Raw genomic sequence first — 25,059 nt, 5'->3', positions numbered from 1 at the left:
TAACTCCGTTTCTGTCCCTAGATTATAGAAGTTACTTTCTAAGCTCAGGACTTACTGTGGAGTTGCTCATGTGCTGTCATAACCGTATGTTAAGTTTCTTACATCAGAAAATTGGTGCTTAAGTTTTGTTAAAGTCTGTTCCCTAGATAATCCAGTTCCATTGTGGTTCTGTTTATAATAACTTCTTATTTTATTTTTCTTTTTTATTATCTCTAAGAAATTATGACTTCATTTAACTACCAAATTGCTTAGTTTTATCTAGAGAGATATATTTAAGCCAACCCAAAACATCTTGTGGGAGTGCCAATCTCATATAAAGAATTAACTTAATTATGTGATGTGTAGCAGCTCGTTTCGCCTGGTTCCAGAGCAGACATTTTTTCGACTTCTGTATTGTAATTTCAAGTATATTTTTGTTTTGTGCGGAAATACCTTATTTCGGTGCAAGTGGGTTGTTTTACATGGAACACATAATTTGCAGAAATAAGAAAACTGCAACAAACAATTGACTTTTTGCCTGTATTCAGGAGTCTGGCACAACAGGGCACCTGGAATGGCAGGTTTGTTAGTCAGAGCCCCAGTTTATTTGTACCTATAGGAGGTTATAGGGCCATTTTAGGCCATTCATGCCATTTTAGCCATATTTTAGCTTTATTGAATTGGATAGCTATAAATAGCATCACCATGTTTGCAAACAGCTGATACTGTCAAGGAGTGTTTGGTGCAATGGCTTGAGAGTAGTTAATACTTAAGTTTTGCCATTGCAAAGCATACAGCAAAAATTTGTGTACAGTGCATTTGATGGAAGCTGATCTTACTTGCAACTTGGAAATCTTTACTAAACTTCACAATCGGGATAATCTTGGGATTGTGCTTTTAAACCATTCCGTGTCTATTGCTGTAAGAGCCAGCAACAGTGCACAGCCCTGAGCATTGTGAAATTTGACTTGTCTAAAACATTGCACAAAAATTAACCCAAGTCTGCCTTAAAAAATCTGAATGTTCAGTCCTGAGCATTCAGAACATTCAGTATTTAGCTCTTTTCATAATTTCAGGTGCACCTCATGCTAAAAGCATAGAAATTGGACTCATCCCGTAGCCATGCTGAGTCTCTTCTCCCCAGGGAAATGAATACATCAGAGAGGAACTTAAGTATAGTGGTAATAGATGCTGTAGAACATCAGTAGGAGGTAATACCTATGGACACCACTTAAGAACTTACGACCTTTAGAAGAAAGCTTGGTTTTCTTTTTTGGAGTTTTTTATTTTAATATAGACCATATTATAGTTTATGTATATCATCCTCAGTTTTGAGAGAGCAAGTTTAAAATAAAATGTGTTCAGTACGTTAGCAAATAAACAGAGATCTCTAAAATGTTTAGACTAGCGTGGCTTATTTTGGTGTGGCTCTGCTATTTCTGGGAAGCTTGTTTTGGCCTCTGGTGCAAGTATGTAAAAAAAATTTTGTTTAAAAAATAAAATAATCACAATTTGATCCCTCTTTCCCCCCATTATGTCAGAATACAATATCTGTAATTCCTGCTACTGTGTTGTGAGTCCCAAGTCTTTGGGAAAGACTCAATTTTAAACTACCTTTTGTTAAAAATATTTAGTGAAGTTCAGATTTACTGCTTTGTAAATACCATCTTAGATTTAAATGCTGGAAAGTTAAACTGGACTCTTTCTTCATCTTAACTGCTGGCAGAATATCAGGCTTGCAAAAGGAGGTGCTGAAGTGGTGAATTGTTCATACTTGTAAAGTACCAGGCTGGCTCTTTCGGGTGGTGCTGGCTGCTGAGGTTTGCAGCCTGGCACCTATGGGGACAGTGGCAGCCTGCAGGGTGCAGCGCTCCCTGTCTCCAGCCCTCCTGGCAGCTGGAGCAGAGCGAAACCTTCCCTTTCTGGTACCATTTTCTGTCTGTTGTGGGGCTTGGTGTATGCGAGGAGGGGAGAAGTGCTTGTAGAAGGAGGAGAGGAAAGGAGGGTTGAGTAGTTCAGTTGTACTGGCCAAATCCCCAGGCAGTGAGGAAATGCGTGTGTTTTTACAGAATTAGGACGTACAGAAATGTATTACACCTGTGTTACATTTACTCATTACTAATGAATAAAATCCCCAAATTTGATAGATATTTGTAGTATACCTGTTGAATTTTTTTTTTTTGCAGTCAGTGTGTTGGGTTTTTTTTTTGACCTCAGTTTGAACATTTATCTTTGACGTGGTTGTGCTTATGTTTCTGTAATTCTTCACAAACCACAATATCGTCGATCTATAGTTGAGCATTTTTGATCACTAGATAAGGCAGTAAAATAACGCAAGTTCTTGTACCTACAATTACTCGTGTAGTTACATACCTGCAGATATCTATATAGATATCTATATAGATCTGTCTCTTAAGCTTGGCATACTTTTGCATTTAACGTAGTGGACTGACCAAGGTAGACTTTTATTTAAGAATACAATTTGTGCATTTTCTAACTGAAGATTTGTACGTGGATTAAACAAGATCCAACAACAACAAAAAGATTCAGCTGCAACTCACTCATTTGTGTTCTTACCATCCAGCCAAAGGCAGTCATTAAGACTTGCAGATGATCCTGCTGATGATGTTGTGCTGCTCTCTGTCTGGGGGTTGATGCAGCTGCTCATCTGTGTGTGTTGTCAGTGCCAAATACCTGATAGGTCATGGCAGCACATTAGAGGTTTTTTTTTGTTTTCTTCCTCTTCCTTAATCTGTCAGGTACAGAAATCCAGCCTTTTTATCAGCTCAGTTACTTTAAATGTGCTGGGCTTAAAAAAGGTACCAAAAATTCTTTGCAGTCGGGACTTCTGCATTAATGTATTTTGGCCTTTCTCACGTTGTTTTTGTTCTAGCATGGGAAAGGAAAACAAATCCTCCTGCTTTTTTACCTGCAATCGTTAGCACAATTTTAGATGGATTAGTTATTGAACTGTACCAAATGGAAAGAAAGGAATTATTCTTCCTACTCTTGCAGAAGAGGCTGTGACTGTCTGCATTGATCACTCAGACGGGCTCTGGTTTCAGGTGCTCAGCCAAGGAATTCCTTTGCTTCGGTTACTTGGTTTCACTGCAGAGTTTCAGCAAATGTGCTGCCTGGGCTCTTGAAGTTTCTCTAACTGCACGTGTTAATAAAAATTGCATGTATTGAATTAGGATTGCAAACTTGAAATTTAGGTCAATTTTGAGAAAAGATCATATAAATTCAATAAAAAGCTTGAAACCATTTTTGTCTAGGGTAGCTGAAAATGTAATATGTAATGCTATGGGGAGGGTTAGATAGGCGGTTACAAATCTAAGTGAGTAGGCTCCTCTCTTCTCTGTCGGAAGTCAGAGTACTTGAATTAAGTTGCTGTTGTAGAAAAAACGTTTCAGAGCTTAAACTACTGGCTTCACAAAGATTTATCTCCATTGCTCTGTGCATGTATAATCTTACTTTTCTTGTGATACGAATGACATAGTGAACATTTGTAATACAGTCTTAGATGGCTGGTCTAGTGTTAATTTCTGAGCTCTCCTTTCAGACAGCGTAAGTGAGCTGATGTTATGTATGTTCCTACCCATGGTATGCAAATGGAGTTAATTGCACTGCTTTGTTTCAGCCAAGGAATATTGCAGGACGATATCTTCCTATGAAGGCTCAAATGATGAACTCAGCTTTAAAGAAGGCGAGATCATTCAGATAATCAGTAAGGTAAGATGTTTGTTCTGCTTTAACCGATTATGTAGCTTTTGTGGATTTTTGTACAGGTAGGTAACGTGTAAAATGTGAGAGCGGGGGGGGGGGGGGTCTGTTGGATTAGATACTTCTGTGGATGGATTTTTCTTGTGTGAGAGTCAACCCTTTGCTTCTCAACTTGGAGACGCTTAGAGTGTTGCAGAGTGGGAAATGATCTTACATTCCGGGCGGATCAGTATTGCCCAGTACCAAATGCCTTTTCAGTGAGGAAATTGGTAAAGCTTTGCAAATAGCCTTTTTACCTTCAGAACTTAAACTTTTCCTGTGGTGTTATATCAGGCTAACCTAGACGTGGTGGTTGAAAGTATTATGGTGTCAAAAGGAGAGAAATGAAGATCTGTACTTACTGATTTTGATTTAGGTATTATTAAGAAAACTGACCACATGTTTTAAGCAGGGGAATGAAGTCCAGGTGTTAGACATCCTTGCTGTCTCAGAATAACCATACTAATGAAACTGGACTCTGTTGTACTTAATTGAAAGGGTGACGGAGGGAGAAATGAAAGAAAACTTCAGCAAACTTTTACTTCCAGCACTGATCACCTCTTCGGGTCTTTTTCCTGCTGCTTCCTCCTTTAGGTTTCTGTGGAGTGGGATTTTTTTTTTTGATAATTTTATTTTACATTTTATTTTTTTCCCCTCTCCTTTCCTGTTCCGTATCTCAGCTGAACTGAGTGCTGAGTTATCCTTGTTGTGTACTGAACTTTGGGATGAACTACTTGGTGCTGGTGACAGTGGCACGTGTCAGCAGTAATCCACTTGGACTTGTACGCAGGAGTGACATCTGCAGTGTTTTGGATCTGAGGCACAGGGGAAAGCTGTTGTTTATGCTGCTACAATATTCAAATAATGTCATACTTTCTGTTATGGACAAAGTAAGGCCTCAATCCAGTAAGATCGTGTAATGGATTTCTGTGCCACTGAATTAATTCTCCATTATTTCTTTTTTTGCTTACGTCTACATGTGGCTATTTTTCCCCTCAGTAAGGTATCTTTCTTGCTTCTTCACCCTTTTCAGAACAGTGGACTTGATCAATCATGTCAGAATCCCTTTTATTTAGTAAAATTATGTGTTACTCCAGTTACACTTCAGGTATTCACTGAATAAGCTGCTGGTCAAGGAAGTTGAGAATATGGAATGTTATGCATTGAGTCATAACTGGGTTTATGTACGTTCCTTCCCTTTGCAGATCTTATCCTTCTACCCTTATCTTATATATGATGTAATATAATTTCATCCTGCTTTTCAGAAAACAAAAAGCGACCAAACCTGATCTGATCTGCAGCTGTTTCCCCTTGCTAAGGTGGCCAAAGTATTCCTCTTAGAAATGTGGTATTTCAGACAAACAATTTTTTTATATTGTGGGTAAATGCAAAAACAGTGTTCTTGTAACTGTATCTGTTCTGGGGAAGAAGTAAATATTGATTGAAATGTCCTGTTGTTTATTTTAGGACACTGGAGAGCCAGGCTGGTGGAAAGGAGAACTCAATGGTAAAGAAGGAGTCTTCCCAGATAATTTTGCTGTTCAAATACCAGAGTCTGATAAAGACTTCCCTGTAAGTTCTTACGTGTATTTTTTAGTATCACAAAAAAGTATTGGTGGAAATACAAGGAATAAAAGACTTCACAGCACATTATGCTTAAAATATTATTACAATTTTGGCAGTTTTTAACTTTATCTTGAATTAGCTATATCAAAGAAGAAAGATTTAAAGGTTGATGTTTAAAATTCTCCTTAAATATTAAACTGAGGCATGCATTTTAAGATGACTAGGTCATATAGAAAAGAATACAGTTCTGATAACGTGGTGCTATGTGTGATTACTGAATTAAACCCGTACCGTTTTGAAAGGAGATAAGCAGTCGGTCTCTTCCACCTGTAGTCCTGTAAGTAACTATAACTGTGAAATGCTGAATGACCCCTGTGGGACCGACTGGGATTTTTCCATGTTAAGATCTGTCAGTAGGTTGCAGTGCATGAAGGATAACCTTTGGGTGGGATCTCGAAATATTATTTTTTTTTTTTTTTTCACCATCTCATGTGCTAACTTGCAGAAATTCATGTTTCCATGTGGTACTCCTTCCTCTTGTAATTTTGGTTCTTAGTTTATAATTATTTTTTTGTTGTTGTTGCGATTAGTGTGGTGTTTTGGTTCTGGACAAGTTTGTGTAGCAAAGATGGTTGTGTTAATTCAGAAATGTATGTCATCCCTCGATGGGACAGATTCAGCTCCAGATGAGGACATCTAAATGTTGAAGCCTCTATGTCAGCAGAGCAGAGTCTCGTAGTAATTTAGTGACGTTTGGGCTGGAACTGGAGACATTCAGAGGATTACTAGATATAACCTGACAGATAGTTACTAACTTAGCATTTAACCTCAGTTACCTATCATACACAGAAAGTCTAGTTACTCCAAGTCAGCGTTTTCTTTTCACGTTTATTCTCAGCTTTGCAAGGATGGCGTAAATGCGGTAACATACAGCTGACTTGATTCGAGGGGTGGGTGGTATCGCTGTTTCGCAATACAGAATTGCTCTCTTGAAAGGGGAAAAACATGATTCTTTTACCAGAAACGATGTTTCCTGTAGACAGACCTTGCTTTGATCCTTTATTCTGCCTTGTGTGGTGTGTCTCAGTCCAGGGATTCACCTGGCACTGAGCAGCTTTGAAGTTCAAGGCATTGGATGGCTGATTATTGTAATCAGCTATTTGATATCACCTTAATAAAAACACAGATCAGAATCACAGAATGGCAAGCGGATGCTGAACTCTCAGTGTAATTGCTTTTGATACAGGCAGCAGTGCTGCACGGCTGGATAATGTATTTGCTTTTTGGGGAAAGAAAGAAAATACGGTCTCGTTACTTAAGTTCACCAGCTTTTGTCTTCTCTGAAACTAGAGAAAGAAATTTAATACGGGGTTTCATGCTGGTTAATTACATTTCAGAATAAAATCTTTCTGCATTAAGAAGAGCTTGTTCAATAGCAGTAGGGGAACAGAACTGAAATCCATCCGTAGCAACTGTTTCAAAAATACCCACTGCAAGGTATTTTTGGAAGGGCTCTATTAGACCAAGCTCATATGGTTTCAGCAGCGCTTGGATAAAGAACAAGTGCTTTTTGTAGGGTTTTGGGATTGTTTTATCAGTGAGTCTTGTCCTTAGTACGATCACAAAGACGCCTCTTCTAGAGCATTTTCATGAATTGGGTTCTGAGGGTGAGGTAGCTCGAGACGTCCCTCCTGAGAGGTGCCGGTACTCCTGCAACGGGCGAGAGATTCAAATGCGATTTTACCAGTTTAAGGAGAGTGATGAGTGACTGCATTTTAAAATAGTTATTTTCAATGTACAAACTGTGGCATCGTAAATTTTTAATGGCTCGAATAGTTTATGCACCATTCCCCACTTCAAATATACAGTGATAAGGAAGCTCAAAACAATGTTTTTCATGTAACTGCAGTGTTCGTGTTGCAAACATTGCTAACTGTTTTTTTGTCTTAGACTATTGTAATTTGGAAGTCAATTTGAAGTAGTTCTTACATTTAGTTTAGAACTTTTTTTTTTTCAGTGAAAGTGTCCATTTTTGGCTCAAAAATTGACACCTTTAAACTTGCATTGTACTAACCCAAATCAAGGTTTACATATTGAAACTGAAACTAAAATGGGTGCGAGCAAAATGGGTGTGAGAAATTCTTTGGACTAGAAAAGATGTGATTCTTAATGTTTAGTTCTCATACCTTTGTGGCTTATCCATGTTGCTGAAGCAGCAGTCTGAGATTTTGAAGAATCCTGCATTTTGTTTCTGTTTTTGCAACTGGTTGTCTGGGAGATATTAGAGGAACTACTCCAGTTCTCTCTGTGTTTTCTGTCTGTGAATTGTTTGCCTCCTTTGTGAAATACTTTGAAATCAGTTAGTAAACAAGCTAGACGTTCCAGCTTGCAAAACAAACCACAAATAAGTCTGCCTTTGATAGGAAATATCTGTTTGTTTGACTGTTGTGTTTTTTTTTAATTACATTTTGCAGAAGCCAAAGAAACCTCCACCTCCAGTTAAAACTCCAGGTATGCGGTATGTGTATGATGGTACGTGTCTGAGGAAATATTAAATTTCAGAAGTAGTGCATGACTTCAAAGAAAATCCAGAAGTAGCTTTGTATTTCCTAGTAACGCAGCCACCTGTAGTCACAGTTTAAGGTTACTTTTTATGCTTTATTATGCTGCTGCTGTATATTTTTCACAATTATGATGGAGCCTACTTTGGAAACATTCTAACGCAGGCCTACGGTTTGCTAGACTCAAATGAGTGTTTATAAATGGTGTTACAGTCCTTGCAAAGGAGAAAATATAAACACAAATTGGTGTGTGTCGTATTTTTAGTTATAAACTCAAATCGGTGTGTGTCGTATTTTTAGTTAGTGACTAAGATAATTAAAGCTTTTTGAGAAATGTCTATGGTTTATTTTTTGCATTCAGCTCCCAAGCCTGAATTGCCAACTGGAGAGAAGAAATTCACTTCTTTGAGGCCTGAAGAAAAAGGTGAGACGGGTTTTCTTCGTAGTGAATTTCAGACTATGCTCTTGTAAACGAGGTGTAGCTTTTAGCTTGGCTGCTCTGTGCAGTAGGTTCCTGTTCAGAAGACACCATACAGATTCTCTTCATACCATCTATGAAGTTCTTGTGTCTGGTGGAAATTTGTTTAGAGTGATTAGAAGAGCTACTACATACGTATGAAATGTGTATTTCTTGTTATTGCATTACATTTTGGAAAATACGTATTGCACTGCATAATAATGTAGCTGCTATTTAATTCGTTTAAGTATAGTTCTGTGATAGGAGATCAAATTTTGAATAGTAAGTTATTGGAAATAAAAAAAAAAAACCAAACCCCAAACCAAACCATCTGATGCTGCTTCTGAATGTTTTAGCCAAAATCAGTCTCTGATGGAAAAAGAAAAGAAATAACACAGAATGATTACAACACTCCTTAGATGTTACAGTCACAATACTCAGAAACTGAGATTTCTTGTCCTGTTAATTCTTGCTAGGTTCCATGTTTTCCAGTTGCACAGAATTTGGAGATGTTTACCGCTTTATTCTTAAAATTTAAAGGACACCTTTTTCAGAAGAAAAGCTACTATTATTATAGACTAGTATTTCATGTTTGAAAAACTTGCCAAGTCAAACTGTTTTGATTATGTTAGAAGTCACAGTTAGAAGCTTAAACAAGCGTGCTGGTTGGCCCTTAAAGGAAAAATTCTGATGTTTTTGCAGCTTACCCATATTACAAAAACATACTCTGCTCTGTGAACAGTGACCTGTGGCTGACCATGGCTGAGCAGAATTTCGGCAAGTAAACCTGCTCAATGGGTTTCTTGCCTTCCTTGGGCAGTTTTTATAACCCACATTTTAAACAAAGCGTGTTCTCAGGTGTTTCATATGCAGAATACTTGTTAAAACCAGCTATGTTTCCTCTGCATGTGAGCAAACAAATTATTTTTATCTGTTGGAACAGTATCTTCAGGTGTGAATTGAGATCAACTGTATGATTCCGGAAATTTTGATCACTTGGCTCTTCATAAGTTTAGGTTTATTTAAACCGAAGTAAGTTTAATTTTAGACTGGTTCTGTTTGTACTGTGGTGCTAATCTTTGCATGGTTGAGTTGAACTGTCTGTGGCGGAATATAGGAAGTGACACCATCCAAAATGCTTAGCAACATGAAAGCTCCTGGAAAAAATAAAGTAAGGTAGAGAACTGTCGTTTACCGTGGTATAGGAAGTAGTGGAGGAGAAGTCTGTCTTGTTTTCAGCTGAAGGTCAGGCCTTAAGAGATAGTTATTTAGATATCAGTAGCCTTTTATTAGAAGAAATACCCTTTTATCAGTGCGATTTTACTTGTGGAAGAATAACCATGTTGATACTAGTGATTAAATTAATTAAGTATGAAATTGTACAGTAATTAGTTTTCAAAAAGAATATTAATCGAGCAGCTCTAATCACAAGCTATCAAACCATGTAATTTTTTAAATGCCTATTGGGAGACTAATAAAGCTGCCTTTACTTGCGGTGGGAACTTGATCAAAAATTAAAAGCAATACTCTGTAAGTATTTCTGTATTTATAGTGAAGGACACTCAGTGGTGTCACATAGAAATTTTTGTCCGGTATAAACGTCTTCAGATTAGTATTTTTATTCCCGTTACTAAACTGCTCGTTTTTAGCCAACCCTTCTTTTTTTTTTTCATTGTGGAGCAAAAGCCAACTAAGAGGCATGCGTTTTGTCCAGCAGAATGGTGCGATTTCTGTGCTCATGGTGAATCTTGACCATTGGTATTAACCTTCTCCCCTTAGCTGTGGATTTTGAGCGGGAGTAACCGAAGGGAAGACTGACAGTTGGTAATTCAGGGATACGGTTTGATGCCAGCATTTTTTCTGCCCTGTTGATGAACTCATTCTTAAAAACAAAAGGCGTAATTCTCAACTTGTGTTCAGCATAGCTAAAATAAAGGCAGTTGATCTTCAGTACTACTAACTGCTATTGGGCATTTGAAATTTAAATCTTGCGTATAGGGTCAGCAGGCAGAAGTGGCTACCACCGTAACAGGCTGTTTTACACTGGACACTCAGCACCACCGTGTGGCAGAAGCCTTCCACTACTTCAGTAGCTTATTTTTTTAACTCGATACTAGGAGAGACTGGGAGGCGATACCAACCGGTTTAGGGGTTTTGTTCTGTCTTCTCCTAATGGTCAAATGTCCCAAAGCAGGAAGGCAGTTCTGCCCCGCATGATGCTTTCTTGCAGAAGTGTCTCTATGATCTGTTTACTTCCAAGTATTCCTGTGAAAGAAAATCAGTGTTTTCTCATGTTACAGCTGGAAGGCTGGCACTCCACGGCTGCAGGACTTGTCCAAAGGAAGTCAGTTGTAGACCTGGCAGTTCAGGCGCTTAACTGGGATGGAGCAGCAGTAAATTTCCAACCCTACCCCCAAATCCATAGTGTACGTAGACATTAGACCAATACTTCATTAAAAGCAAAGTCATAGGAGGGGAGGATGGGGAGGATCAAAGCTGAAGGTCAGTCTCTCCATCCCAGTTTACTCATTTACAGCACTGTAAGGGCAGTAACTGTAAAGGACTGTAACTCCTTGCTGTAACCGAACAATAGTCTTTTAAATCCTCAGTCCTTCATGCATGCCTGACTGAGCTGTGGCGTAGTTTTACAAGGAAAAATAGCAGGTGTGCTCGGGGTATCGCACAGGGTGTGGTTAGGGAATGTGGGTTGACATCTATTCAGCTGACACTTGTGAAGCAGCTTGAATTTTTCAGTGTCCCATAAGTTGTACATCAGCTCCTCTGGACAGTATTCAGTTAGGTCATACAGTCATTGAACAATACTTTTAACTTTTTTGTTTGATTATTCATAGTTAATCTGTATCTTGAATTTATAGGAAGATAGACTTTATCTAAAATAAATTCAGTTATTCAGATAAATATTCTTTTTTTTCCCCTTTTTCCCCCCATAGATAAACTATGCTGTTTGTATGTATGGAAGAAGTCTAGTTACAACAAAATAAAAACAAACCCTACCTTTTTAAGAGGAGATAAGGTAAATTCATAGAAAAGGGAAAGCAGTAGCAGTACACAGAGATTCTTGCTTCTTAGCTGTCATTTGCAGTGCAGTAATGTGAATCCATAATTTCTTACTATTGTTTCATGTCAGTAGAAGGACTTTTTGTTTACTTTAACATAATGTTTTTTAAGTTCAGGTAAGTAGTTTGTGTGTGTTGACAAGGTATCATTTAAGACACTTCCATATCTTTTTCACTTTTATCTGATCTTCAAAGAAAGTATTTCTGACAGCAGTTGCTTTCTAATTGACTAGCAGTGTAAAAATTCTAGATAACATGGGCTTTCAAAATGTTACGGTGACTTATTTTGTTAGATGAAAAAGCTTTGGATCAGAAGCCTTTGAAGCCACAAGCTCCTCAAGTACCACCCAAGAAACCTATTCCTCCAAGCAAGACTAACAGCTTACTGAAAGCAGGGCTCCTGCACCCAAAACGTCCAGATAAGCCTGTTTTGCCGTCATCTGTATCCAAGTTAGTATAACTTAAATCGCATACACTAAGTGTATTTTATTGGATTTGTTGTTCTGTGTTCCTTCATGGATGAGGTGGGAAGAAACTTGTGTTTAAAGGGTGAAAAGGATGCAAGGATAAGTTTTGCCCTATACCTACCAAGTTTTTATCAATGCGAACTTATAACTTTCTAATTCTTTAAGAGATTGACTCCATCTCAAAGTAAATATTACAGCATAACTAACCATGGGGCGGATGAAGTTACAAATCTGTGGGCTGCTTTGCTTTAACCCATAATGAAGAAGTTGTAGCTATGGTAGCAATATGGTGTAAAAGAACCTGTGGACGTGGCACTTGAGAAGTATTATTGTGTTGGAAAAAAACTGAAGACTTGAGCTGCATCAACGTTCAATGTTTCAGCATTTTATATAGAGTAAGATAGGCAGAAAGGAAGAGCTGAGCACGGTTAGTACCTGTGCTAAAGGTACTCAGTGTAGCTCATGTATTCTTCTGGGGAAGAAAGCACTTATTACAGAACCACATCCAGTCCCTATGCTCTGTCTTGAGTATTCTCAGTTGAATTACTGGAAAAATAGGGAGGGTAATAGCAAGTAATTGCTCATTTTTTCTTTTAGTTCCAGTTTTAATTTTATTTTTTTCTCATGAGTTTGAGACAATTGTATATGTTTTGCTGAGGCTAATTTTGCATTGATACAATCCCACACGCAGTTTCCCTTTCTGCCTCCATGAAAGTACTTACTAGATCCTTACCCAAAACTGTAAATAAACTGCTGATGTGTAACTGTCCCTTTTGGGGTGTTTAGTTGACTGGAAAGAACCATAAGAAAGTAAGGTCGTGATGAACTTTACCTTGCACAAATAAAAGAACAGACGGCTGCTACATAAAAGAGCTTACACCTTAAATACCTGCAAAGATACAGGGTGGCAGCAAGCATTTGTTCAGGTTTAACTTTCTTTACCAGCAGGTCACAGAATGGTAGGGTAGGAAGGGACCTCTGGAGAGCATCTAGTCCAACCCCCTGCCAGAGCAGGGTCACCCAGAGCAGGTTGCACAGGAACATGTCCAGGTGGGTTTGGAATGTCTCCAGAATTTCACAGAATCATTTAGGTTGGAAAAGACCCTTGGGATCATCGAGCCCAACCATCAACCCCACTCTACAAAGTTCTCCCCTACACCATATCCCCCAACACCACATCTAAACAACTCTTAAACACGTTCAGGGATGGTGACTCCACCACCTCCCTGGGCAGCCTATTCCAGTGTCTGACCACTCTTTCTGGGAAGATTTTTTTCTTAATGTCCAGCCTAAACCTACCCTGTTGCAACTTGAAGCCATTCCCTCTTGTTCTATCGCTAATTACTTGTGAGAAGAGACCAGCACCAACCTCTCTGCCATGTCCTTTCAAGTAGTTGTAGAGAGCGATGAGGTCTCCCCATAGCCTCCTCTTCCTCCAACTAAACAGTCCCAGCTCCTTCAATCGCTCCTCATCAGATTTATTCTCCAGGCCCTTCACCAGCTTCGTTGCCCTCCTCTGCACTCGCTCCAGCACCTCGATATCTCTCTCGTATTGAGGTGCCCAGAACTGGACACAATACTCAAGGTGTGGCCTCACCAGTGCTGAGTACAGGGGGACAATCACCTCCCTCCTTCTGCTGGTGACACTATTTCTAATACAAGCCAGGATGCCATTGGCCCTCTTGGCCACCTGGGCACACTGCGGGCTCATGTTCAGCCACTTGTGAATTAGAACCCCCAGGTCCTTTTCTGCCAGGCAGCTCTCCAGCCACACTGCCCCAAGCCTGTAGCGATGCATGGGGTTGTTGTGGCCCAAGTGCAGGACCCAGTACTTGGCCTTGTTGAAGCTCATTCCATTAGCATTGGCCCATCGGTCCAATCTATCCAAGTCTCTCTGTAGAGCCTCCCTATCCTCATGCAGATCGACACTCCCGCTGAGCTTCGTGTCATCTGGAAACTTGCTGATGATACACTCTATGTCCTTATCAAGGTCATCAATAAAGATGTTAAACAGAAATGGTCCCAGCACTGAGCCCTGAGGGACACCATTTGTGACCGGCCGCCAGCTGGATTTAACTCCATTGACCACCACGCTTTGGGACCACCCATCCAGCCAGTGCTTGATCCAGCAGATCGTATGCTCATCCAGGCCATGAACAGCCAGTTTTTCCATGAGAATTCTGTAGGGAACAGTGTCAAATGCTTTTTGAAAGTCTAGGTAGACAATGTCCACAGCCTTTCCCTCATCGAATAATCAGGTCACCTTGTCATGGAAGGAGATCAGGTTCATCAGGCAGGACCTGCCTTTCCTAAACCCATGCTGACTAGGCCTGATCCCCCGCTTGTCCATTATATGACTTGTAATGGCACTCAAGATGATCTGCTCCATGACCTTCCCTGCTACCGAGGTCAGACTGACAGGCCTATAGTTTCCGGGATAAGAGGAGACGGAGACTCCACCCCCTCTCTGGGCAGCCTGTTCCAGTGCTCTGCCACCCTCAAAGGAAAGAAGTTCCTCCTCACGTTTAGGTGGAACTTTCTATGCTCAAGTTTGTGCCCATTACCTCTTGTCCTGTTGCTGGGCACCACTGAAAAGAGCCTGGCCCCATCCTCCTGACACCCACCCTTTAAGTGTTGATAAGATCCCCCCCCTCAGTCATCTTTTTTCCAGACTGAAGAGACCCAAATCCCTCAGCCTTCCTTCATAAGAGAGGTGTTCCAGTCCCCTAATCATCTTGGTAGCCCTAAGCTCCTCTATAGCTGAACCAAAAGGACAAACGCCTAAAAGGAGAAAACAGTGAGGAGGAGGGCAGTGGGGAAAGGGAGTGTGGGTAAGGCACACACTCTGGAGGGTTGACTCCAACAGAGGACAATCTGGGCAAAGATGCCTCTGATCCTGCTCAGCACAGCCCTGGGAACGTTGGATGCCTGACTGAAGAGTTGGACCATTGCTGTGCTACTTCTGTTTAGGTTTTCAGTATGTAATTGAGTTGTATCGTGGGGTATTTCAGAGAGTTTCCCAAGTAAAGATTATTTTTTTTTTTTTTAAACTACAAGTCATGTTCTCCTCCCCTATTTTAGGAAATAAGTATGAATGTAAAGGGATACACATGTACAGTTAGAGGTCTATAGTAAGCTGTGGCCCTTTAATAATTGAAAGCTTTAAATCTTAGGAGTCTTTAAATGTGTTTAGATGTCTGAAAGTTTAACATTGCTCTAGGAAGACAGGGCTGCTATCTCTTTTTCTACTGCAATAAAACTTCCAAATAAAGGATTTGGGAGATCAGTTAATGTCAGGGAGACATTGAATCTGACAGAAATAACTTGTTCTTGGCAACTCTTTTCTTTACAGGAAAACTTTGATGTCAAGGAATCTGAGTATGTTTCTAAATATTTCAAGAGATATTACTGAAGGTGCTATTCAGCTCTCTTGTCTTCTCTTGCACTGGAGTGTAATATTTTAGATTTAAGTGCCAAAATGTAGTCTGTAGTGCATAAGTTTTGGATTATTTTTACAAGGGGATTGTACCTGTTTGACAACTCTGAAAGCTGGAACAAAACAATTGGCTTTTATAGGACAAGAATTGCTCTCTGAAAGACTTGATTTTTAGGAAGACTTTAGAAAATTATAAAGTCTACTGAAACTTTTCCATTTACTTCTAATTCTTGTTATGTTTCAGTGGTGAACTACGTAATCTCTTAACTAGGTATACCTTGTCTTATTTTTTCTTACTACAGGCCTAATGGAGAAGTTGTTTCTCTTCGACCGAAATCTGAAGTTGAGCCAGTAGCAAAACCAAAGTTAGACTCTGAACCGTTACCACTTAGACCAAAATCAGTAGAGGTAGATTCACTTGTGGTAAAGAGCTCTAAAGAATCAGGTAAGAAAAGAAAAAAAACATTCTTTTGGGTCTTCCTGTTTGGATTGCAGTATTTTACAAGGTTAGAATAAGGTTTTTAAGGAATTTATTCCACAAAGTGTATTTATGCCTGTTCAATAGAAAGTCTAATTTTTAGAACTGCTGTAGGTAGCTGAAGGTAAGAGCGAGCAAGTGATGAACAGATGTCATTAGGCTCCAAGTACCAAACGAGGTACTCGATGAGCTTTATGTTGTAAAAGATGACAGGAAGAGAAAAACATAGGTAATGGTTTGTTCTATTGATTTGAAAGCATGTTTTTTTGCTGCCACTTTTATCTTGCGTTTTTATGAAATTGTTTTCCTTACTGACTGGTTCTGTTTGTTCTGCTCTTGCATTTCAGATAACTTTTGCTTTTCTAGCTAACTTGCGTATTTTTAGTAATGCCATTGCCTTCAGCATTCTGTGATTTAAGTTCGTAGCTATTCTAGATTATTGACTTTATCAGACCTTAAATTTTGGCCAGCATGGAGCATTGTGCATTTCAATTTCATGCTTCTGGCTTTGCTTAATGCACCTTGAGTCAAACCTGGCAGCTCTTTAAATGTAAATTTGTCCACTAAAACCCTTGATACTGGTTAAAGCACCCACATTGATGATCAGGCTCTCTGAGCTATTGTACAGTGAAATTTTGTCCTTTAGTTGACAGAGCAACTGCTTTCAGTCCTCTGTTTGTCTCTTAGGCAGACATCATTTGTTGTGAGCTTTTTTTTTTTTTAAACTCTAAATTGTTTTTATTGTATGACTAAGCACTGCAGAAAAAGCTTTAGTGAATTGTACTTGCAGTGTTTGGCTTGCATATCTCAAATGCAACCTTTCATCTCAGAAGAAGTTTTAGTAATAACACATTCTTAAATTGTAGTATAACTTAATTTTTTTTAAGGCAAATAATGATATTCAGGTTGTAGGATAGTTGGTCCTAAAATGTAATAAATTCATCTGCAAGATAAAAAATAACACATTAAAAAACTGAAGCAGGTTATGAATAGAAAGGAGGAGTCCTGATTTTTGTTTTCCAATAAGCATTTTAAAATGTGCTTCTAAGCTGAAATGCTTTGTAGGAGGAAAGGTTAGTTCGTGTATGTTTGTAAGACAGAAGTCATGTTTTTTCTGAACCACAAAAAATTGTACTTCACTAGGTTTAAAATATCCTGGAAATATTACAAATACTATCTATGTTACTTATAAATACTTCAGGGTATTTATAAGTGCTTTTTTTATTCCCCAGTAAAATTGATGCATATGTTGTGATATGTTTTGTTTTAAAGACTTTGAATTGGCAGTTTAATTATTGCCTCTATTTAAAAATGTATTTTGACTGAGGGTACAGAAGAAACACTTTCAGGTCAAAGTAAGCTGAAAGACAAAAATATAAGCCTTGTCCTACTACTCAGATGTTTATCCCTAAGACTGTGCTAGATGTGTTACTGTATCATTTTTCCCCAGGAAAAAACTCCCATCGAAAACAGATGGAACTTTTTCTTTAATAAGAACACACCCTCCCCCCCCCCCCCTCAAATTAGGCCCCCAACCATTAGATAAGGAAAAGCTTTAAATACTCTTTCAGATAAGGACAAATACTCAAAAACACTCAGAAATATTAATCATGTTGAAATACCTCCTCTTAAAAGCTGTATTTGAAAAATTGCATAAATGTTTCTCTGTTCGGTTAGAATTAAGTACTGTAAAAGACTAAAGCTGTAATAATAGCATGCTGAACATGTAAAGCGATTCTGTTTCTTCTACAAATGTTTCTTTTTCCTGCTTTGTAAAGTAAATTTTTGGTTCAGAATCTTTTTCTAGACATTCCTCTCCTTGACTTTTCTTTCCAGATTTTGTTTCCTATCCTGTTTGCCATGTTTCCCTTCTTACGTGTCAGGAAATTACCCTACCCTTCTCCATTTTGGTAAGATAACAATCTATAAGGAAATCCAAATGCTTTCTGCCATACGCATAGCCTCTTCTTAACGTCATAAGCATAATTTTCAGTTGCAGTTATTGATACTAAAATTTTTGGGTTTCAATTTAAAATGCTTTTTTGTTTCTTTGAATGCCTGTTTTCCTTAGCTGTTAAACAAGGAGTTACTTTATACTTTTCAATTAGGAAACTTGTAGAGGTTAAAAAGAAAAAAAAAAAAAAAAACCAACAAAAAACAACAACAAAAAAACCCAACAAACCAACCAAAGAAGAAAAACTACAGTCCAGCTATTGATAAGCCAAACATAGCGTTTCTAGTGAAATGTGTTCAATATCTACAGGACTAGATGTATTTAGGTGTATTTAGGTTGAATGTCTTACCTTTCTATAGCACAGATTAGCCAAAGACTTCATAGTAGCGTATTTAGTATTATGAGTATTGTAAAACAGTATTTGTGAAAGTCACACATTAGGCACGTGCTTAATGGTTGCAAATACCTACTATTGCTCAACTGTGAATTTAAATATTCTAGAGCTTATATATGTCCCCAGAATTTTGGGGGGCAATCTCAGCAAAACGAGTAATAGGAAAAAGGGCTGCCTGCCGTCTTCTCTTACTCTGCAGATTAATGAGAGGTCTTGCCTTCTAAAATATTGCATATGTTTCACTTCTGTCATGGGTTTTTAAACCCCAGCCACGTGAGATGTTGGAACCATAATTTCTTTAGGCATCCCTTCAGCTTTGCTTCTTTTTGTGAAGGCTTTTTAAGACAAACTGCTATGAGTACACTCGAAGCATTCATGAACCTTAACAAAACCTTCCACCTAATTGTGTCTGTTAAAGCTCCTAACAGCTCTGTTATGGATCCATGCTAAGCTTGAAGAGACGTTTCTAATAGTCTGTCCTAGGTAACTGTTTAAGCTTAGCTCATCTTTCTAGAAAGAAAGGTGTTCTCGCTCAGCCTTAAAATAATTTTTTTGACTCGTATTATCCCTAGATGTACGGTATTGCTCTTTTGGCACTTTGGTGGGATTTCCTTTTGCAATTACTCACAGGCTGTTGTAAGAAAGTTAATTGATAAATCACTTTATTGATTGAAATGGGTGTAAATTGTGAATTTTCAGTGGGTTTTATCAGTATCTTTATTGGTTTCGGTGGGGCCAAGCTTTCTCCTACAATAACTAAGAATGCTGTTGAAAAAGAAAAACAAACAAGCAAATCCCCAAAGCGCACAATAAAACAAACAAACAAACAAAACCACCACAACCATAAACCCTAATCCCCACCAGCCTGTGTCTTAATTTCTTCCCTATACCAAAGCAGCAAAATGGAAAGGTGAGAAGGAAGATTCGAGTACAGTCAGAATTCCCTCTGACTGTAACGTGCTGCTAATGTTCTAATGCTGAGCAATTGTCTCAAGTGTAGCAATTTCCTTTAGAAGATCTTCCAAATAAGAAAAAAACCCCTTGGCTTTAGCGTCATCCCACCATCTATATTTAAATCATGTACAGTTCAAGACTGTTTCAGTCTTCATCTTCAAGCCTTGTCAAATACTGCGTATTTTTTTCAGAAGTACACAGTATTTATTCTTAATATGTTCTTAATACACTTAATATGCCTGATTTGTACTTTGTTCATGGAGACAGGGCTGGCATTACAATCATAGTAGCAACTCAATTTACAATTCTTATTTAAATTTACTGCCAAATGATTTCTCATTGCTGCTGAATGACAAAAGGAGGATTGTTTAAAGGCAGAAATTACTGAGATGGGGGAAGAGGCATATTTATTTTTTTCCTGCATTATTGTTACCTTTTTAATAATACCCAACTAACATAAATCCTGATTTTACATTTTGTCATGGGTTAGTGCTCTGGGGTTACTGTCGATTGAGTAAAGAACATGAAGATATACCCCTTGATCACTGTTGCTTGACTTCTAATAAGTTAAATATTTTATTGGCACAAACTACAGCAAAAATACCTTTGTAGTTATTTATTTCTCCCTCATCCTCTTTTCCGTCAGCCGCTTGCCATTCATCACTCTTCTGTTTCTTCCTTCTTTGTTTTTCTTCCCCGCTTTTTTTAATTGCAAATATGATTACATGTTTACAAAAGACTGTTGTTACGTTTTCTTTAATAAAAATTAAAAAGCAGCAAAACTGATTGGTAACAGATTGGTAGTAGATAGCTTGTGTTTCAACAAGACAGCAGATGATGAAGTAAATATGTTTGGGGATGTCCAAAAGATGTGAATATTTTAAGGACTTCAAGGATAGCAACGCAGACTAGAAGACATTAAAATCAGTTAAAGCATTCAGTGGAAAACTTAGTACCTACAGGTATAAATTAGCTTTGACAACGTGTGAGTAAAACTTGGATTAATCAGATGATTTTAAACCCTCCAAACACTGAAGTGGTATGAATGGTCCGGCTCAGTGTTCTTAGGGCTTTTTTTTCTTATCTGACCTCTTGCTGTAGCTTCAAAATGAATGAGAAAATAGGGAAAGAAGTATCATAACTTCTGTTTGATTAATCATAATGTCATGTAAAAATCAGAGGCCACAAAAAACCCAACCCAAAAACAAAACCCCAAACCTTCTGGTGCCTGTAGTAAATGCTGTGTGGCATTTTAGCTAAACATTTAGAGTCTCTAGAACAAGTCTAATGAATTTGCGTTGTAAAATTATATATAACATCAATAATCTTATGTTGATGCTTACATAAAAATCCTGTCTCGTTACGCATTCGTCGACAGGTAAGTATTATTATTTTTGCGGAGAAATGGTTAAGAAGTCCAGTTGTTAACTAGGTGGAAGTACTTATGTTATTAGGTCAGATATATTCTATTCCTCCCATTAATAGGTGTTTTCCTAAGGTTGCCTCTTCCCATAGGACATAAAGAATTTCTACTGATCTAAGACAGAGTTTACCTAGAGCTATGAGCATAAAGAGACTAAGGAGCAAAGAGCTCTCTGTGATTTAATAAAGTATGAGAATGGAGTTCTGAAATGTTTTATTACAGACTTTATGAAGTGTATTTTGTTTAGACGAAGTACTGCATATGAAAAAACTACCCTGAACAGAAATACTTGCAGTTAATGTCTTGTTAACTTACTTTCACCAAGTTTGGACATGTACTTTACCACGTTGCTTTTATTTTTGTCTTAGTCACTAAACTTGTATTTTCATGCTTTTCATGCAAGTTTAGCAACAAGAAAATATCCTCTTACATAGTTGAATATGGCACCTCTCAAAAAACCCAGTCATAAATAGATTTTTCTGCAGATACTTGTTAGGTCTGTTTTATCCTGCCATGTTACTACAGCACTACTGTTGAGAACTCAAACTTAAATGCTAGTTGAGTTAGCACCTAATTTTTTTCAAGGGGGAAAATGTGGTTTCCCAGGTAGATCAGAGTCATGTAGTTGTTTCATATGGCTCATGTGTTCTATGTGCCGAAAGTCTTTGAAACAATAAGAATTCTGATTTTTTTTTTTTGTCTTAACGAAAAAAGTGATAAAAAAAAACACAGCAAAACCTTCTGGTCTTGATGGTGGTCTGTTCTCATCTTTTTCTAGATCTGTTAAGCTTTGATGATGTAATAGCTACCTCAGATAATCTATCCCACCCTACTGCAAACCGACCCAAGATGCCTGGTAGGAGGCCGCCTTCGCGTTTCAGTAGCGGTAATCCTGTGAGTATATGGGCTTTGTTTTCCCAGTAGTGAACTAAGAATTAGCTTCCCAGGAAACAGGATTGCTCTTAAAAACGGTCTTATGGACCGTCTACCTGAGAGTGAAATGCAAAATGCCGCAGAGGCTCAGTTCCTATAGACTTTGTCTACAGGAATATCCCTTCCCAGGAGGGAAGTGTACGTCAGAGCAGCCGCATCGTTTAAGGAGTGTTTGTTCTGAGGGGTATTACTGCAGTAAATACTCAGCTCTCCTAGCATCACTCATGATGAAATAAGCATTGTGCCTACACACAACTCTGAAAGTGTCTTTAGTGCCTTACAAACCTAACGATATGTAGTCTTTGGCCACAACAAATTTGTAATTTAATGTTGCTGTAATGCGGGACTTGTGATCTCATGTGCTAAGATGTGAGATTGTCAGACCATGAGAACCAGGTGGTGCAGAGCCATTGAAATCAATTTATATCATGGGATGTTGTATAGTTCAGTCGTGCCAGTTGCCATCTACAGTTACTGCCTCTTGATGTTTGTGTTTTACGGAGCCTGTATATGCTCCCGAAAGCATCAAGGACTTGTTAAGTGCTGCAGAGGTGCTTGAAAATCCTGCCCAAGATTCCTATGTTTGATTTCAATTCAGCTGAATGAGTGTTGCTGGGAAGGAAAGTTCTGACTGTCAGGGAGAGAGAACTATGGTAGTCTAGCAATCTAAGTTTGGTTTATTTTTATTCTTTTTACTATTGCATCTTTAGAAAATGTAACAGTTCTTTTTTTTAATTTACTACTTTATTTTTATTTAATTCTGAAAACCTTCTCATTTTTTTTATGAATGGTTTACCAGGCAAGTCAAAATCTGAGTCCAGAAAAAAATTTGAAGGTGCAGAAAGAAGAAGAAAGTGCCAAACCAAAGCCAGTGGAAACAAAAAAGGTATGATACCAAGGCACTAGAGAGAAGTACCAGGCAGCTAGGTACTCTGTTCATCTTGCTCGTATTCCCGATTGAGATTGATGCAACCATCTAAATGCTAATAATTGTATTTAAATGCACGTGAGCCATGTCACTTAGTATAATGTTCATAGTAGAAATTTTAGTGTAAAGTTTATTCATACTTTATCAAGTCCATCAGTTCTGATGAGAACTACTGTATCAAGTATCATGAAACTATGGTGCTATTTCCCAAATGAGCTTTGTATCTGCTCGGCCATTAGTCTCCCAACAGACAGAACAACTGAGCAAATTAGAAAGGTGCACAAAAGATTGTTTATAAAGAACCAATGGGCTCCAGTAAATCACAGGGTTGTTTTGTTTTGTTTTTTGGGTTTTTTTTAAAGTGTAGAGACCTGCAGTGTGAGCACTTCTTTTAGTGACTACAGGAACCTCAGGGAAGTGCTTAATGAAGAGCTCTATAAAAGAACTCTCTCTTATACTACAGTAGTTCGTTTGGACTGGACACTGTTTTTTACCTTTTGGGTAGAAAATTAAGGAAGCTTGTGCACATGTAGCTCCCATACCAGTATAATCTGTATGCTGTAAGTGGCCGGTTCATAAAGATTTCATTTCTTAGCTTTCTACTGATTGTATTTTTTTCAGCCATCTGCACTCAGTCCACCAATTCCATCTTCGTCTCAGAGACCAAGCTCTGTTGTACTAAACTTTTTCCCTGGAGACATCCAACTTAAAGGAGAGACGGATGATGAAAAAATTTCTATGGAAGAGCTCAGGACTCAGATTAATGATTTGATGGGTTTAGTAGATGCACTGAAGAAAGAACATGGGTAAATATTTTCCTTCTTAGTCTGCAAAGAGATACATAGATATCTTCCAAATGTCTTTAGTATTAAACTTCTTAAAAATAAAAAGCTATCCTATATTTATATATTAATTCAGAACTTCGTTCTTTAGAATTTGATCCAACTCGACGTCCTAAAAATGTACAAATACGATGTCAGAGTATTTTTTTGAATTCATACACATTTTTTTCTTCCTCCTTTGCGCTCCTGCTTTAATTGTAGCTCTTTGAAAACATTTGTTAAACAGTTAGTGTTTTCACTGTAAGGAAAAGGAGATAATTTTTGTGGTATTTACCGTAAGTACAGGTGCTGGCCTTGTGTAACACTGCACAGAAGTAGCTGCAGTATTGCCATGGCTGGCAGTAGGGAAAGATACTACTGAGCTTTTCAGATTGGTGATCGTGGTGGGCCTGTCGTCTGTGTGCATGTGGGTAGGGTTGTGTTCGGGGAATGATGTCGAAGAAAGATGTAACTGGTGTTTAAGTAAACGTAGTAAAGACCAATCTGTAGGAAATTTACCTTATTTCTGTTTACATTCTTACAGATAACTAAACTGGCTTTTAGAGTGACCTTTTGAGAGGTTATAAAACATCAGGATCAGTTGCTCTCCAAAGCAAACTAGTAAATTATGAGTTCTGGTGATCAATGAACTAGTTCTTTAGCGACTTCGTGATAATTCTTAGCACTTTCTTGCCTGAACATAGCCATGAAATAAAGCATGTTTTAGAAACATTCTAAAGAATTCCTATTCTGTATGTAGAAATTACCTGGTTATTGTAGCTTAAATTCTGCTCTCCAAGTAAAATAACAATACAAATTTTTAAGTAGCCTACTTAAAATTGTGATTATAAGTTAGGGATAGGGGCATAGTGATAGGTAGGAAGTCTTGAGAGTTGGTGGAAGCTTGTTGTCCAACAGATTTGACTACCAGTTCACTAGTGGGCATGTACTTACATGTGAGTTTTATTTGTAAGATGTAGCATTAAACAGTTGTGTGAATTCCTCTCATAAAATTTAAACAAGGCCCGTGCTTCCTCTTCTTAGTAATGTAGATTTTTTTTTTTTTTCCCCTGTTCTGACTTGTACTTCTGATATCTTAACTATTGTTAGGAGAGAACTGGAAAAACTAAAGAAGGATTTGGAAGAAGAGAAGCTGTTGCGAAGTAATCTGGAGGTAACGTTAGCAATTGGAGGTGGGGGAAGGTTAGAAGTACCTAGGCAGTGTTCTGGAATTTGATACCACAGGAAAGTCTTAACGAACCTGCTCAAGCTTTTTGTATTGCTGTGTTACTGTGTGGTTGAATGAGGGCCTCACGAGGCGGTTGGATGTATATAAAAGGCTCACAGTTCCTCTTCGTTCAGCTTGCTTTATCTGGAAAATTATTTTTAACAATATGTATGAGTGTTGGCATGTGAGTTCAGTTCAACATTGCTAGGTTCTGCTCTTTGCTGAAATAGGTCCAACTGGGCATGTTCCAAGAGAAAATATTAATACTTTGCTTTTGTAAGATTGAAGGACAAGTTTACTTTATGTAATCAAAAGAAAAAGAGGGCAGAAGTAAACTTTCTTAGATTTTTCGTGAACTGCTTAAATATTAAGTGGATAATTTGCCAAAAGAACAGAATGCATCTGACGAATTTCCTTATGAATGAACGCCACACCTCTCTATGATGAAGAGGGCTACCTGCGTTACAGTGTGATGCTGTTAAGTAGTTAATAGGATGAGCTTATTACAGAAAATTACTTCAGTCTGGTACAAAAGGGCATTTTATTTGTGGAATAATACTTCTTATTGACACAACAAAGCTACTTTCGAAACTTGAGAAGACCTTCTGGTGAGTCTTTCTTTAATACATCTCTAAAGCAAT

General features: G+C 38.1%; 1 protein-coding gene across 5 annotated transcripts in view; it reads left to right on the top strand.

The window, feature by feature from the left end:
- CD2AP (CD2 associated protein) overlaps positions 1 to 25,059 on the top strand; it is an 87,025-nt gene that overhangs the window by 59,226 nt on the left and 2,740 nt on the right. For 3 of the 5 annotated variants that reach the window (XM_063330606.1, XM_063330602.1, XM_063330604.1), the window contains 10 exons: positions 3,620 to 3,711; positions 5,209 to 5,313; positions 7,782 to 7,839; positions 8,230 to 8,292; positions 11,696 to 11,852; positions 15,608 to 15,750; positions 21,287 to 21,402; positions 22,241 to 22,327; positions 22,991 to 23,175; positions 24,301 to 24,364. In XM_063330606.1, coding sequence (XP_063186676.1) covers positions 3,620 to 3,711; positions 5,209 to 5,313; positions 7,782 to 7,839; positions 8,230 to 8,292; positions 11,696 to 11,852; positions 15,608 to 15,750; positions 21,287 to 21,402; positions 22,241 to 22,327; positions 22,991 to 23,175; positions 24,301 to 24,364 — 1,070 coding nt within the window. Of the gene's footprint in view, positions 1 to 3,619; positions 3,712 to 5,208; positions 5,314 to 7,781; positions 7,840 to 8,229; positions 8,293 to 11,695; positions 11,853 to 15,607; positions 15,751 to 21,286; positions 21,403 to 22,240; positions 22,328 to 22,988; positions 23,176 to 24,300; positions 24,365 to 25,059 lie in introns of those variants that run through there. The other 2 variants (XR_010070472.1, XM_063330603.1) reach the window with 2 other exon arrangements.

The sequence above is a fragment of the Chroicocephalus ridibundus genome, chromosome 3 (genome assembly GCF_963924245.1).
Source record: "Chroicocephalus ridibundus chromosome 3, bChrRid1.1, whole genome shotgun sequence".
Lineage (NCBI taxonomy): Eukaryota > Metazoa > Chordata > Aves > Charadriiformes > Laridae > Chroicocephalus > Chroicocephalus ridibundus.
Note: the sequence above shows the minus strand (reverse complement) of the source record. Positions and strands in the feature narration are given on the sequence as shown.